This window comes from Podarcis liolepis, assembly GCF_965112155.1.
Source record: "Podarcis liolepis genome assembly, chromosome: 5".
Classification (NCBI taxonomy): domain Eukaryota; kingdom Metazoa; phylum Chordata; class Lepidosauria; order Squamata; family Lacertidae; genus Podarcis; species Podarcis liolepis.
Genome location: NC_139556.1, coordinates 58,788,675 through 58,805,232, shown reverse-complemented (window position 1 = coordinate 58,805,232; position 16,558 = coordinate 58,788,675). Strand labels below are relative to the sequence as shown.

At 42.4% G+C, this 16,558-nt stretch overlaps 2 protein-coding genes across 17 annotated transcripts in view; one reads left to right on the top strand and one right to left on the bottom strand.

Moving 5' to 3' along the window:
* Positions 1 to 4,091, top strand: part of CNNM2 (cyclin and CBS domain divalent metal cation transport mediator 2) — a 121,507-nt gene extending 117,416 nt beyond the window's left edge. For both annotated transcript variants that reach the window (XM_083505065.1, XM_083505066.1), the window contains one exon: positions 606 to 4,091. In XM_083505065.1, coding sequence (XP_083361191.1) covers positions 606 to 815 — 210 coding nt within the window. In that variant the 3' untranslated portion in view covers positions 816 to 4,091. The remainder of the gene's footprint in view (positions 1 to 605) is intronic.
* NT5C2 (5'-nucleotidase, cytosolic II) overlaps positions 1 to 16,558 on the bottom strand; it is an 82,808-nt gene that overhangs the window by 10,259 nt on the left and 55,991 nt on the right. For 10 of the 15 annotated variants that reach the window (XM_083505076.1, XM_083505078.1, XM_083505087.1 and 7 more), the window contains 2 exons: positions 14,354 to 14,530; positions 11,717 to 13,382 (listed from right to left, as the gene is read on the bottom strand). In XM_083505076.1, the coding sequence (XP_083361202.1) occupies positions 13,140 to 13,382; positions 14,354 to 14,530 (420 nt within the window). In that variant the 3' untranslated portion in view covers positions 11,717 to 13,139. Of the gene's footprint in view, positions 1 to 1,542; positions 8,133 to 11,716; positions 13,383 to 14,353; positions 14,531 to 16,558 lie in introns of those variants that run through there. The other 5 variants (XM_083505086.1, XR_014526700.1, XR_014526702.1 and 2 more) reach the window with 5 other exon arrangements.

Genomic DNA, 16,558 nt, shown 5'->3' with positions numbered 1-16,558 from the left:
CAGCTCATGTTTTGTCTGGAATAAGACAAGCCTCCTGGCAACAGCAGCAGGACCCAGGTGAGGAGTTAAATAGCCACAACTTTTACTCACTTATTTTTTGTTAGGCTGAGCATTATGTGTGAAATGGGCATTTTTGTAAATGAGGTCATTTCAGGTGGTAATTTGTCATATAGTATAAAGATTCAGATGCAACTCATTGATTTAATTTAGAGTGATAAACTTTGAGCTCTGTTTATATGAGAATTATTGCTCACTTCTGCTTTCCGAATACTTCTGTGCCACTTACTGAAGACCCTGGCTAAAATGAAGACGAGTCTCTTAAAAACTGCATAGTAAGCACTACGAACTAGGGGGATTGGATTACTTGGAGCCTTTTAGAAAATGCACCCTGTCAAAAATATCTTTACTGTTCTTATGCACCATGAAACAATTTGCTGTTGCTACACTGGAAATGTTGCAGGTCTGCATGCCTTGATTTTGAAGTAACAAGGACAAGTCAGGTTGGGCTAAGATGTATGAAAACATTACAGTAGATACAGTTGTTCTCCATATCAACAAATATTAATTTAATTATGGACTTTGTATCTTTCATGTGCTTGGCATAGATCTCAAGGCAGCAGTACCAAAATGCCCTAATGGCATCCCGGATGGATAAAACACCTCAGTCCTCGGACAGTGAAACCACTAAAATAGAACTGACTCTTACAGAACTGCATGATGGTTTGCCGGATGAGACGGCAAATCTTCTGAACGAACAGAACTGTGTAACTCACAACAAGTCCAACCACAGTATGCACAGTGAAGGCGCCATCTAGGAGCTGACACATAGCATCTTCCTCTTCCTCTGCCCTCCATCCCAACCCTTATCTTCATCAGGACCAGGCCTCATTCCTTCCCCTTGCCTTCTACCTGACTGCAAACACCATTAGTATGTGCTTATTAAGCTGTGCTGCATCCAATGCTCTGAGACCAAAGACTTTATGCTGATCCTGAGGGCAGAAAAAGAAGCAAGAACAAGGAGCTCAGAGTGAGAGGTGGATGCAGAGAGGGAAAAGCAACCAACACCGAAGCAAAACTTGGGAACGGTGAGCCACCCTTCTGGGGTGAATGGCAAAATTCTTCCTAGTGGAGTAGAATCACGTTTATTTTTCCAGCTGTATTGATGATCCTTCTAATGTATGCAACAGTTTAAACCTAAAGCTGCGTTTTATTTTTTCAAAAGAGAGATCATGGTTTTTGGTTTTTTTAAAAAAAAGAAGTATTTTGCAGTTTTAAGTGTTGCAGGACCTTCCCAGTTAAGTTCTTTTGTATTGTTCTTGAATTTGCTCCAGTGTTCCCATTTCCCCCATATTGTTCTGTTTTCCCCTTGTTGAAATGAGAGACTGGTACTAGAATGTATTTGTTTTCTAAAGAACAAAGAATGAATGAAACTTAAAGAATTTCTGGCATATCTCAATTGGGAGACTGGGAAAAAGGTGGTATTCTCCCTTGTCTAACCTTTAAGGAAGGAGGTATTTTGGGGTTGTGAATATAAATTCCCCCCCCCCCAAAGGCCATGTTTTAGAGTTCATAAATGTCAGAAAATGATGTGCGTGCCATATGAAGATGATTGATTTTTCAGAGGTAATAATTTCCTCCGGAGAATTACATAGAGTTTTTATTTATTATGGGGGAGTAATGATAGCAGTCCCTACCACCTCCCCTGGGCTGAGTACGTACTTTAACTTGTTTATGTTTTCAGAGTATGGGGCGCCATCATAGTCAATGTGCTCCTTATTTTGAGATGACATAATATAAGCAGGATAGAATGTAAGAGATGTTAGTCCACCAGTGACTTCAAACCTTTTATGTGATGCTGCTGTTATGCTGCTATGCTTGAGAGCCAAAGTAAATCGTCCCAAAGTTTTCTTCCTGCAAGATGCACTTCACTGTGGATGCTGTCCTGTTTTAGGTTTGGCAAAAGCTTTTCCATATAAAATCAACCTATATTTGATGGTATGTGTGGCCATGATGGTGTCTGTTTCAGTGAAGGTATTGGAGAGGCACACCTGAAAGCTTTCCTATTATTCTACTGGTTCTCCCTTTTAGGAGCCACCTTTTTAACCTACTGTTTTAAATAAGCTCTATGGGACAGCTGTTTGGGCATGGAAGATGGACCAGGAATGCCTTCAGGACATTCTCAGCTCCCACACCTCAGGACACTGATATTTACTATGGGAGGACTGCTCCTTTAGGGGTTCTCTGAATTTGAACAACCTGCCTTGACATCATTGTGACTCTGGGTTGCCTTTTGTCTGTTCTTCTTGCTTATAAGAAATATGACTGTGAAAACAATATTAATTTGTTGCTGAATGGGCCTGTTCTGCACAACAGTCTCTGAGCTAACTTCCAGACTCTGTTACTCGATTTCCCCCCTTCTTCTGCTCCACCCCCATTATTTCTGCTTTGCCAGAATCCTGGGTGATAGGGATGCCTCCGATTCTTGGACGCAGAAGTAGTTTTGTGCATGCTGGGATGAGCTTAATGTGAATTCCCCACTGTTCCCCTTATGGAAATGCTCTGGGGAGAGGTATGCCCCCCTCCCCCCCTTTACCCCTCCGATACCTCCCTGGATGAGTTTACGGAGACAAATATTTCATTCTATTTTGGGGAAAGCAATTTAGTCTGCGTAAGGCGAATACTTGCTTTGTTTCACGGTTGCTCATAAAAAGAGGAATGGTAAGGAGGAAATTTAGTTTACTCCACCCCAAGTCCCCATTAAACCTATCAGTTCTTTATGAAGAGCCTAAGTGAAGAGGCATCTCCAGTTATGACATTCAGTATAATTAGAAACTTTGGACCTTTTAATTTATTAGCATACATCTTTTTAAAAGTATTTGTTTTATACATGCTGCTCTTTACAGCCAGCTTTAAGGAAGGGCAGACAGGCCTCTGAGACAAAGAACCCACAAAGTGTTATGCTTCCTGCCAAAGCAGTAGAACAAAGGTAAACTCAAATTTTTGAATGAAATGATGTCATTATAGCCAGCACACTTCAACAGATGGGAAGTGTAGAATGTTCTTGATCAAGAATGGGATTCTCAGTTGCTCTTGTTTCTGCATTTCAAGCAGCAGCTCTTTGTCTTGCAAAATGTTTTATTCCCTATAACACATGTTGGATTCTACAACCACATTGGTGCTGACCCAAATTAACTTTCCTGGCTTATCATGATTGGCTTTTCTAGTTTTCTTAAAAGGGTTCAGTGCTTATCTTAAATTCATGTAATTATTATTAATTAGGCCTAGAATAAAGCATAAAAAGCTTGCAGGGTAAAAGCAATCTTCCATAACCTAGCCCAGGGGTAGAAAACCTATGGTCATCCAGATGTTGTTTGGGTAGGGGAGACTTCCCCATCAGCCCCAGTCAGAAAGCTCAATGGTCAGGGATAATAGGAGCTGTAGTCCAGTAACATCTGGAGACCCCCAAGTTCCGCACCCCGGCCTAGAAGTCGGAGGGCAACATCTCTCCCTGAACATTTTGTAGTACAGAAAAAAATGAGGGCCAGGCCATGTGAATTAAAGGTCACCAGCCCATGTCAAGGTATAGGAAGTTGTTCTCAGTTCAAATATGCCTCTTATTTTGTACAGCATTATGAAACTCTGTTCCTTGGTGTCAACATCTACATAGCAGTTGTCCTCTGCTTTCTGGCAAGTGATCTTCTTCCTGGCTCTAGAAATATTATTTATCTTATTTAAAAATTGTGCTTCTCATGTTATATTTTAGAGCAACTATTTCACTGGCTTTTACAGGTACATTTGTGGGGGGAATATGTTATTTGCATTACTTGAGAAAGTGACCTTGGAAAGAACCCTGCTTTCACTGTTTCTGTTTCTTTTGTCAAGTGTAGTCAGCAATTTAGTAGCTGGTAGCAGCCATTCAATCTTCATGTTCTAATGTGAAATTAGATGCAGCTTTTACATGAAATTTATTTTGAGGTGAGGTTTTTGACAATATTTTAAATGTCTGAATTAATTTTGTACTCTTTGTTGTGAATTGGAGACCTTGTACCTGTGTGTTGCCAAGCCTTACTAAAGAGAGAATTTGTTCTTGATAACTGTTATGTCTTCAAATACAAGAGTGGTGTCATTGGCCCAGACAGCATGTAAGCTGATGGAGCAAGGGAGGTAGCACCTCCTCCTCCTTTTCCAAGCTCGCTATCTCAAGGAGGCCTAGGATTTGCAGAGAATCACTCTTCTACCTGCTATTTAACTGCCCAGCCAAAAAGCTCAGACCCATTAGAATAGGTAAGCACTAATCAAAAAGTATGGCTGGAGCTCAGGCTCAACAAATGAAGATGGAAGTAATAAAATGTACAATTCACTTTGCAGATTTGTTTTCCCAAGTCCCAAAGGTAACCCTGAGGATTATTGGAGAAGTGTCCCAAGTGGCACAGGTCATGATTTGGGGAAGGAGCTGGTAGTGCAGAACTGAAGTGCTGGGTACCCTGAGTATGCAAAATGTGTCTTTGCACGAACGGGCTCCTTTACATGTCATAGGAAGCCATGTTTTATGCCCCACCAAGAACAAGCAATGTGCTGGTGATTGCTGCTGAATCGCTCCCATTTTGCTGCACCCTACTCAGGAGCAATAACCAGAAGCCTTGGACATGTGAACTAGCACTTGAGGTTTGGTTTCTCCCAAGCAAATAAACCATGAAAGTAAGCCAAGATTTGCACGTTACAATAAATCAAGGCTCATGGCTTGTTGCTCCCAGCACCAGGGAGGTTGGAGACAAATGTGAGTGATTCAGGACCATGCACTGAGAAGCTGTTAATTCCTGGTAAGTAATGGCTCGCAGTAGTTGCAAACATGCAACGTGGTTAGTGGTTCTTAATGGGTTTGACATTATTCATTAATGTTTTCTGTTTTTCCTATCTAGTTTTCTTTTTAAATGCACCTTCATGCCTAGGTATCTATGAATTGCATCCAGATAAAAATATAGCTATTTGACCCTTTCAGGTGAATGGAGAAAGTGGCAAGAGTTTACCTGTTTCCCGTCTCCCATTTCCCCTCCCGTTTCCCCTCTCCCATGCCCTCACCAATCTTTGCCACAGCCTAACACTAGAGGGAGCTCTTGATATTTTAATTGGCAGGAAATGTGTGATGATGTACCTGATGAGCTCTTCACTTCCATGCAATAAAGATCTTGACTACATCATTCAGTCAGGACTTGGCTATTGCAAGTTGACAGAACCTTTATTGGGGAATCCAGGGAAACAAATGTATTGCCATTGGGTCTGCCCGAATGTCACCTAGACAACGGTTTTGCTCTACTTTAGTAACTTTGGCTCCATGTGATCTCTGAGCATTAAGTGTTCTGCTTTTGCTGTCATTGCATTGGAGAATGTGCTGAGGTACGATTGGGTGCCACCTCACCTGCATGCAGAATGCTCTAAACTTGTGCCTGCCATGTGGTGAGCTGCATTTGTGCACTGACCACATGGTTTGTCTGCATGCTGCTATAAAACACTGCTGTAGGTTACAATTAACTACATAGTACACCACTGAACATGAAGAACCCGCCACATGGAGGGTTTGAAACAACATGCCATGTAATTTCAAGTAGTTGTCACACAGTGGCTCTTGTGTGAAATAAGACAAAGAGGTGGTGGTGACTTGCAGATAATACTCCATGGGCATTTAGCATTGTTATGCCATATGCTAGTTACCTGAGGGTTGTGCAGACAAAATAAACCTAATTCCAATTCACTTAATGGCCACACCCTTTCAGCATTAATCTGAAAGCTGTCCATATATATGCAGTCTTCCTCATGACTGGGTATTTTGATTTATCCCCTGGAACATTTGTTCAGAAGAGAATTATACACCTAAAGCTATAGACGTCTAGAACCCTTTCCGTCTAATGCTTATATGTGGGTGCCAGTGGGGCGTAGCTAGCCGGCACATCAAGATTTGAGGACATGATCACATTTCCTTCACATACTCGGCCAACATATGAAGGAGATTTGTTTGTTTTTTATCTGAAGAGTTCTCTGGTGTCAGGCATGGCTTGATTGAACTGAAGAGCACAGGAACAGTAGCTAGTCTGAGTGGTTGCACTTGACTATAATAATTGCTTTATTCTGTTAGCTTTGATGTCCAGTTGGCAGGATACTCACAACACTGTGAAATAGTTTGCACTGTGCCTTGGTCTGCTGTGATAAAATGAGCTTCAAATTCTCTGAAAACAAGTTTTTTGTCTTTGGGGCAAAGGTCTGAAATAATTTTGACCAGCTAAATGAACGAGCCACTTAATTCTTCTGGTGAAATCCAATTTATAGATTAAAAACTATTTGCTTGATGCTCTGCTTTCAGGAATGCCTGCTCTCTGGGATAAAGCACTTTCTGGGCTCTTCAAAACACCACATCCTACTTGGACAACTTTAGTAACTGGTAAATAGGTGTTTGTTTATTCTGGCACACAGAACTGCATCCCCTTCTCCTATCATTTTTCTACTGTGGTTCTCTGCTTACCTTCTCCTGGAATGTGCACATGATGAGCCTCATATAGCTTCTCCCCACTCCTGGGCTTATTCCAACTGAGGTCTTTTATTATGCTACATGGATAGTCTGCAACACCAATGGGATTCAGGTTTTGTTAGACTCCCATCATTTACAATGGTGACTGGGGCTGATGAACATTTAACAACCTCTTGAAGGCCACATGTTCCCTATCCCTGTTGATTTGCAGACTTGTTTGTTTTTTTCTTTCTATGGACTTGATTATATGCCATTGAACTGGGCTCCTAACCAACTGTAATTTCTGCCAGTACTTTTGTGAGTCAGTTGCTTCTTAAAATGCATGCATGAATCAAGTTAGCAATGGCATTGTCCTGCAAAGAAATGGGTCCCCCAGAAGTGTATTTCATTTTGCTTGTACACAAGGCTATTCTACATCCACATAGTCTTCGTCTAACCCTTTCCCACCTATGCCTCAAGTGACTGTCCTCTTTACCTTGTCACAATGCTGGAGGCTGAAATTCTTTCTGCAGAAGTGCCTGTGTAGCTGCTTTGACAGTGCTGCTAACACCAGCATTTCAGCAAAGTGCTTGAAGCACAGATAATCTTCTAGAGTACATTTTTGCAGAACTAGGTTTACGCAAAAAGCCTCAAGCCCTGAAGATAATGATATAAGGAATGCAGGAATCCGGGTCATTCTTGTGTAAATGTTGGGATGAACTGGGAAGTGGTGGCAGCTGTCTCTTGAGCTTTTGCCGCCTTTCTCTTGTTTCTTTGCTCCTGCATACAGGATTGTACTGATGCTCTCAGATGAGGTGTCACTGTGAGTAGTAGCTTGTTACTGAAATCTTGGCCATTTTCTCTCCTTTGGTACATCTCATAGTGAGAGGGTAGGGTGTTATGACAGTCTGAGAGACTATAGTTTTGCAAGGGACTCTCAGCAAATTTGGTTTATCTGGTGTGCATAGTTAGGTGAAGTCTACTGTCACTTGTTTTAAATGCCTGGACAAGTTAATAAGTGGTGGTATTGGACCAGATTCAACAAAATAGTGGTTGGGGGGAGATCACCAGGCAAGCAGAAATGCTTGCATTGATGAAGCAATCTCCTTTGAATACCATCCAATATTTCTATCTAAAGAACTTACTGCTCACTGTAACTCGCTGACTTGGACAGGACGATACACCTGCAATCCATTAAATCAAGATATAAACTGTGACACACTTAGGTTTACAAAAACTGTTGAAGGATGTTTGGAGGCTTGAAACTTTCTTAGAGCAATAAAATACTGCTTAAGCTTAGTGTGCGGAAGAGCTCCAATAGTGAACAAAATATATTCTATCTGGAAGGTTACAGAGTTCTGTTCTGCTGTCAGACCAGCCCAAGGGAATTAGCTAAACCCTGGAATCTTGTCTCAAGCCAAGCTTTCCTTTACAGTAAATATTTGTATGCTGCACAATTTTCCCAGTACTTATCCTATGCCTTTTTAAGGCCTTACAATCTGTCTCCATATATTGCTGCATTCCAAAGCTTCTATAGTTTTGTCTTCTGGGATCTTTGTCAAATTGTATCATATTTCTTCCAAAGTTGTAGTATTCTGCCAACAGTATTCCACACTGTCTGTTTGTATAAACCCTGAAAAAGCACAAATGAAATGTACACATTTCATGAGCCAATTGATATCCTGTTGGAGTATATAAATACTTAGTGGTGTTGCAGATTTCCAGTTTCTTCTATTTATTTTGAACCTCATTAATTTGCATATTTTTGTGATTTTATTGGGAAACGGTTTATTTCCTTTAGATAAATGATTTTTCTTGTTTAACTTTCATGTTTAAGTGGTCCCCCCACTGCATACTTCATCTTTCTTTTATTTACAAGGGGGTGTGCATTGGTGACATTATTATTTTTTTAATTAGCAGTTTTGAGTAAAGGAGCCCTGAAAGGATGTGTTCTTTATGTTTGGTTTGGTTTGACTTTATTGTTAGCAATGGTCTTGTAGATTATCTATTTTACTTTTCTGTTGTAGGGAGCAGGAAGTCTGATGGATATGCACTAATTTTTTCTTGAATAACTTTGAATAACCAGTGCAAGTGTTTCGTTCCTGAAGTGCCATATCCAAAATATACACTAGCATGGTTTCTATTTATTTTACATGGGTTTTGTTTGTTTGTTTTTGGGTAGAGGAGTGTATGTGGGAGAACATGCCTGGCATCTATTTGTAAAATAGGCTTATTTGTGGAAGGAAGATGTAAACTTTTGAGATTCATACTACTAATTGCATACACCAAAAACCTGATTTGTGACTGTTGCAGCTTACTCAGTGATTTCTTGAGTAACTCTCAGGTGTCTCCCCCCTTTGCCGAAACAACAATCTATTGACTCTTCTAATCTGAGTGCTCTGACTAAGGGAATGCAAGGAGATAGTTGAGAAATAACAGCGGAATCATACAATGGGGTTGGGGGAAGGGGAAAATATGAAGGCAGCATAACTTAACTTCTTCATGATTGGATGTAAGTATTGCACCTGTTGCCCATCCACTGCTGGCATATAGCCCTCTGAGAAGACTGCCTATGAAGGAATGTGCCTCTTGGATCGGACTAAAAAAGATTCCCCACCAATGGGTCACAGTATTTTTTGCCACACTGTTCATGCAAAAAAGCCAACTCCTGCTGTTTATAGCATTTAGTAATAAGATACTCCCTGCTCTCAGGCTTACAATCTTGTCTGGTAGAGCTGTTTACTTTGTTTGTAAGAATAGCAAAGCATAGTCTGTACACTACTTGAAAAAGCATGTTCTCCATAATATATGGTAAAGGGTCCTTACCAGTTTGGTCCTAATATGCTGAATGCCAGTATAGCAGCAGGATTTGGGAAGGCACATTAAGAAATTAGTAAACAGTCGGTGATATTCAGTCAACCAAACAGTTTCCAAAAGATGTATAAAACTAGTCTTATACATAGACTCTTTGAGCATGTTTTTGAGCCTAGGGTGGTAATATGCTGGTGGCAACTTTGCCCGAAAGGCTTACTTGGATTGCCACTGTGTTGGCCCTCCGGCACAGCTCAAAGAAGGGAGATGTTTGAGGTAGAACGGAGTCAGAAGGGGTTTCAGCTGGAGATGATGTCACAGACCCAAATATTATTGTATGCTGACAAACTTAAGTTAAAAGCGGCAGCAGTGGCAGTTAGTATCACTTAAAAATAAGGCAAAGGAAGGATGGTCAAAGAGGCCAGATAAATAATGTTATGCTTAAGAAGTAAAATGTAGGCAACAGTCTTTGCGATGTTCCAAGTGCTCCTTCTGCACAGTCATAAATGAATTCAATTTTCTTGTGGTGTTTGGGAAAGTGTGGCACTTTGCTTGGCACCTCTGCAAGAGCCTGAAAATACACTTGTATTCTGTCTTCCTTGTCTAAGGAGATTGAAGTGGTATACATACATAATCTCCTCCTTTTATCCTCACAACCACCTGGATTGCTGGTAGTACAATGGTACCTCGGGTTAAGTACTTAATTCGTTCCGGATGTCCGTATTTAACCTGAAACTGTTCTTAACCTGAAGCACCACTTTAGCTAATGGGGTCTCCTGCTGCTGCTGCGCCACCGCTGCACGATTTCTGTTCTCATCCTGAAGCAAAGTTCTTAACCTGAAGCACTATTTCTGGGTTAGCAGAGTCTGTAACCTGAAGCATATGTAACCCGAGGTACCACTGTACATGTGAAAAGGATCTATGGGTCTGAGAGGACCACAAGCTTAACATGAGTCAACGCTGTGATGCAGGAGCAAAAATGGTAATGCTATTCTAGGCTGCATCAACAGAACTACAGTGTTCAGATAAAGGGAAGTAATAGTATTACTGTATTCTGCCTTGGTCAGACCACACATGGAGTACTGTGTCCAGTTCTGGGCACCACAGTTTATGAAGGATGTTGATAAGTTGGATTGTGTGCAGAGGGCAACTTAGATGATCAAGGGTCTGGAAACAAAGCCTTATGAGAAGCAGTTGAAGGAGTTAGGTATGTTTAGCCTGGTAAAGAGGAGACTAAGAGGAGATAGCAGTCTTCAAGTATCTCAAGGGCTAAAACATGGAGAAAGCTTGTTTTCTCCTCCTGCTCTGGAGGCTAGGACTTTAACTAATGGATTTAAGTTACAAGAAAGGAGATTCTGACTAAACATCTGGAAGAACTTTGACACTACCAGCTGTTCAACAGTGAAACAGACTCCTACAAGAGGTGGTGGACTCAGCTTCCTTGCAGGGTTTTAAGCAGAGGTTGGAGGGCAATCTTTCTTATATGATCTAGTTGAGATTTCTGCACTTCATGGGGTTGGACTAAATGACCCTCAGGGTCTCCTCCAATTCTGTGAAAAGCATCAACCCTTTTACAGATTGTTTCCAAATTTCCCCTAAAAGTGCTGCTAGAAATTTAAGATTGACACAATAAAATTCTGCTGATACAAATGTAAGAACTAGGGTATTGTTCTGATGTAGTATGCAAATGCCTCTTCTCATGGTCTAATTTTGCTTCTTGATTTCCAGTTCTTTTCCTCACTTATCTCTCACTTGTCAGTGCTCATTTTTCTGTCCATTTTCACTAGCTTCAGCAGAAGGATAAAAGCAGGAAAAAAGCCTTCCTATTTCTTAGCTGGAAAAGCCAAGGCCAAGCTGGTTTCAGGTAGGGAGGCATTTTACTCATTTATGAAAAGGCCATATGTATGTTCTTGTGGCTGGCTGCTGTGGGGGTAGAATTTGTAAGGCTGAACTTGTAGACATCTGAGAACACTGATCTCTTGCCTAGAGCCAGGATATCTTCCAGTATTGATTAAGAGAAGAGCACTATTTCGCTCTTGCTGTTCCTTACCAGTATGTATCCAGCTCAACACCAGATCACTAATAGAGTTACCAGCTAGACCACTGTCAAGTTAACTAATGCTCTCCAATTCTGCTCCCGTTTTCTGGGCAGGGGACCTTATCCATACAACTCTGATGGCATCACCTTACTCTAGTATATCTACATTTAATGCATATATCTAGATTCTATGCTGTCAGGCTGCTGTCTGCCTCCCAGCCATCATTGTTGGGAGAAGATTATAAAGCACATTGTATTCCACGCTGTATACAGGCTTTTCTAGTTGCTATAACAAGTGTTAGGCAAGCAGTATGAAGGGAGGGTTAGGAGAAGTAGATTCATCAGTGTTAGACAGACATTAAAACAGCTTATTATGAAACCTCATGATTTATTTAGTTTGCAGGTCCATCACAGGAGCACCAGCTTCTCCTGCTGATTTACAGTTCACCGTATTTTAATAATGGAATAGAACTAATTACAATCAAGTGATTCAAAATAAAACTTCTAATACTTCAAAATAGGGCCTCTATTCAGTCTTTCAAACTTCAATGGCACAGACGTAAGGAACTCTATACCTTGGGAAACAGTTTACTGCCTGCTTGTATGAATAAGAAAGAGAAAAATGTGCTTTAACTTAACAGCCTGCACTTACAGCCAGAATGCTATGCCAGGCCCTCAGAACCATTTACAAACAATATGGATCAGCCCTTCAACCATTTTCATTCCAGGAATGGCAGTACCACAGAGTGGCAGCAATAAGGATGTTTTGCTGAAGGGGGCTTCTTCCTCTACATGAAGGCTCTAGGCCTGTGCATATACACATACCCCATCTCCTATGACTCTGTATCAGAGAATAGAACGGCTGCCAGCTGAAACATTGCATCTTACAAGTTGTTGTTCCTAATTTGAGCCTAAATTGTTAGCCACAGGAAGAGGCTAGGAAAGGTGACACAAACCTTTTCTCTTCACAAACTGTATAGCTCTTGATCACTGTGGGTTAGACAGAAATACAGTATTAATCTTTAACTGAGACCTAATCAAAATACAGCATGACATTATCTCTTACTAGCAGAGATAATTTCAGAGTGTAGAACAAGCACACGGCATAAGGACCCATTTGAAGGTCGTATAATACATGCACCACATGCCAAGACTAGGGATGATAAAAGCTTTGGGATCTCAGCAGGAGAAGAACTAGCTATCAGCCAGATCAAGAATTTGTGGCATGATAGTCTTTCTTGAACCAGCCCCAAACAGAAAGAGCAGAAGCAGAACTGCACTAGAAGGAGATTAGAGGATTAAACCATTTCAAAAACAAAACTTGTGCTTGATGGGGTTCAATTTGACCCTGGAATTGCCACCATTTCCATGCATACAGTATTATATATTAGGATACATCTTTCCCCCAAAAGGGTATCAGCTGTGAGGAACTGGTATTGGGCTACTGTGATTGCTGCAGGACCCATGGCAGGCTCACTGCACCAATTCCAAAACATGTCTTGGAGGCAGTTTTGAAATGCACAAGAAAGAGGAGCAAAGGATCCACAAGCAACTCTTCCTTCCCATGTTCTATAGGTAGAGCAAGCAACGCAGTTAGGCATCTGTATGTGGTCCTACCCTCACTCAGTGCAAAATCCTTTACAGTTGGAATAAGTCTGTAAAGAATAAAGGGTTTCTGATTAGTGTTAATTTTGTTGTCATCCCCACCCCATACCCCAGGACTAGTGGGATTCTGTTCCTGCTAATCACTGCTATAGCCACGCTTTGGCAGGTTGTGTTCAGATTTCATTTCTATTCTTCTTCCTCTTCCTCCTCTTCTTCTTCTTCATCATCATCCTCATCATGGCAATGTGTGATTTCTTGGGGAGTTTGAGGGAAGAGGTTGGGTGGTTTAATCTCACTCACAGAACGGGTCAGCTGGTGTCGTTTGTCAGAATCTTTGAAGTCCACTGATGTGCGGTTTCGGGTGGCCATAGGTGACTCTGTCTCATTGATATCCACATGAGTGTGCTCTACTGTTGACTCGTGTGGCATCTGCATGGAGAGATACATACCATTGTTCAGAGAAGATTAGCATTGTCACATGAGAAGAGCTGGCTCAGTTAGGCCAGTGGCCCATCTAGTCCAGCCATCCTGTTCTCACAGTAGCCAACTAGATGCCCATGGGAAGCCCACAACAGCACGCTGCCCTCCTGCAATTTCCCACAACAGGCACTTAGAAATATATTGGCCTGCCTTATCCTCCAGAAATTTGTCAATCCTCTCTTAAAACCATCCAAGTTGGTAGCTACCACTGTGAGATTGTGGGAGCAAATGCTACAGTCTAACTATGCATTTTGTGAAAAAGTATTTTCAGGACAGACAAAGGAATCTTAGAACATTCAGCTCCATTGGATATCCCTGAATTACAAGAGAGGGGTATGTTTCTATACCCACTTTCTCCTTGCTATGCATAATTTTATAAACTTCTACCATGGCACCTCTTACTCTCCTTTTCTCGAAACTAAAAGGCCCAAATACAGCAACCTTTCCTCTTAGGACTTGCTCTATCCCTTTGATCATTCTGGTTGACTTTTTCTGGTAACTTTTAACAACTCTACAATATTCTTTTCAAGGTGAAGCAACCACAACTGTACATGGTACCCAAGTGCAATTGCACCATAGAGTTGTATAATGTTGTGATAGTGGCAATTTTATTTTCAGCTCCTTTCCTAATGATCCCTAGTCTGGAATTCCCATTTTTCACAGCACATGCGTATGCTAGTACAGTGAGTGCCTGACTTCTACTACTTACTATACTGTTACCCCACAGAAAATTTATAAAATTGTTTAACCCTAGCCAGTGTCTCCCAATGTAGCCATCTGCCACATCCATTTTAAAAGTTTTTGAGTCTAATGCTGCCAGCTACATTAGAATGTCCCTCGCTCTATTCAGACTTGGATAGTGCGTGTACTTCTCTGAATGTTGTTACTGTTCATCTGCAGCTTCATGGATTCCAACTCACCAGCACATGGGCAGCTCTGAAGAGGTAACTGAAGGGATAATACAGGAGGTTGATGAATGATGCTGCGTAGAGGTCTGCGTAGCGCATCACTTGGCTGGCAAAGAGTGTCTGTCGGGAGCCGCTTCGAAACAGGCTTCCCATCATTCCATAGCACATGTCCATGTCATGAGTCACTTTCTAAAATCAGAAGGCAAATTAGACATTTGGTCACTTCGGGGAAGGAGCAGTTTTACATACTTAAAAACTATTGCAGGTGCGAGAGCACCATGTGTACACTAGAGCAGTGTTTCCCAACCAGTGTTCCGCGGCACACTAGTGTGCCGCGAGACGTTGCCTGGTGTGCCGTGGGAGGGAGGCGGGCGAGGCGGGCGGCGAGAGGCGGGGCGGCGGCGAGGAGAGGCCGCCCAGCGCGGGGCTCTCGCCGTCTGCCTGCCTGGCTGCCTGCGTGGCGCTGACGTCACGGGGCTGTAACGTGCCCCACATAGGCACACGCGGGGCGGCGAGCGAGCTCCCTCCCACATCCCATCGCCGCTCGCTTCGGCCGGCCTACTGGGCTGTCGCAGGCGGAAGGCCTGCGCATGCGCGAGGTTTTCGCGCCTTCGGGATTCCCTTCACGCCTTCCTCCTCCCGGGTCCTTGAGAGCGCGGGAAGCGGCAGCGCGAGACCGGCGTTGAGCCTGGTAGGTATTGCGCTTGCCAAGGCAGTCATTTGGGAAATGAAAACTTGCAAAGCAAGCAACCAGTTCAATCTGAAGTACGTGTATGCTTAATATCCTGTATCTGAAACCTGTTCTGCCCCCTCCCCCACACTTGGTGCCATTTTCATCTACACATGCAGCAGAGTAAGTTGACCCAGAATAGTACCAATTCAGATGGCAGATGGGAGAATGACAGTGCTGAATGCTTTCCCATGTAGAACAGTCCCTGCAAATAAAAACCTAGCATATTTGGAAGAGGGATGCTAGCCTAACCATTACCTTCTATGCTGTTACTATTTTTTTTTTTTTTTTACATAAGTAAAAAGTGACCTTTCCCCATCTGGCATGGTGGTGTGCCTCGAGATTTTTTTCATGAAACAAGTGTGCCTTTGCCCAAAAAAGGTTGGGAAACACTGCACTAGAGCACACACAAGTTTCTGAATCAGAGGCATTGACTGTAAAGAGGCAAAAACTGGAAGTCCCAAATGTGAGAACACCAGCAATATACAGTGCCTTGCAGGAGCATTCCACCATAGAATAAGTGTTTGTGTTCCTTAGCAACATGACAGATGGGGGGGGGGAATAGAATTTGACAAAAAAAGGGGGGAGGGAGGATAAGCAAACAAAATACAAGAGGGTTCCAGGCATACAGGGGTTTATGCCTTAAAAACCTGCAAGAGAGTATGCGAATGAGTGGTGGTGTGGGTTTTGTGTTTGAGCCAACAGCATGAACCCTATGACCCATATAATTCCTCTGCTCAGGACTGCACCTCCCCAAAGCTGCTTTTCATTTAAAAATAAGTTGGGAGACTACTACCTGCATCTGCCATGTAAGCAGCTTCAGTGTGTTTCCTCTGCCTACTGTTTCATCATCTTATGTTTCTCTGACTAAAGTCTATTTGATTAATTCAACTATCCAACACCCCCCTCATTTATTATCAGTACAGATTTACTCGGCCATTAGGCTCTATGGAGGTTTTCCAACAACCATCTCACTTCATTAGCTCCTCCTTTTATCAGCTCCCTGTCTTGTATCTTTCTCTTCCAACTTCTCTCAGGTTACTATTTTGGTCCACTGCCTGTCCAGCTCCTTACCTCCCCGTCCCCTCAAATCTCCCTCTAATGAAGTTAGCACAGATTGCTGCACTGGAAAACGGAGCAAAATAGCATTCTGTTTTTTAAAACAGGTAAAGGTAAATGACCCCTGACAGTTAAGTCCAGTCGCAGACAGTTTTTCCGGGTCATGTGGCCAGCATGACTAAGCTGCTTCTAGCGCAATGGAACACTGAAACCAGAGCAGCGCACGGAAACGCCGTTTACCTTCCTGCCGGAGCGGTACCTATTTATCTACTTGCACTGCGTGCTTTCGAACTGCTAGGTTGACAGGAGCTGGGACTGAGCAATGGGAGCTCATTCCGTTGCAGGGATTCAAACCACCGACCTTCTGATCAGCAAGCCCAAGAGGCTCAGTGGTTTAGACCACAGCGCCACCCGCGTTCCACAGCATT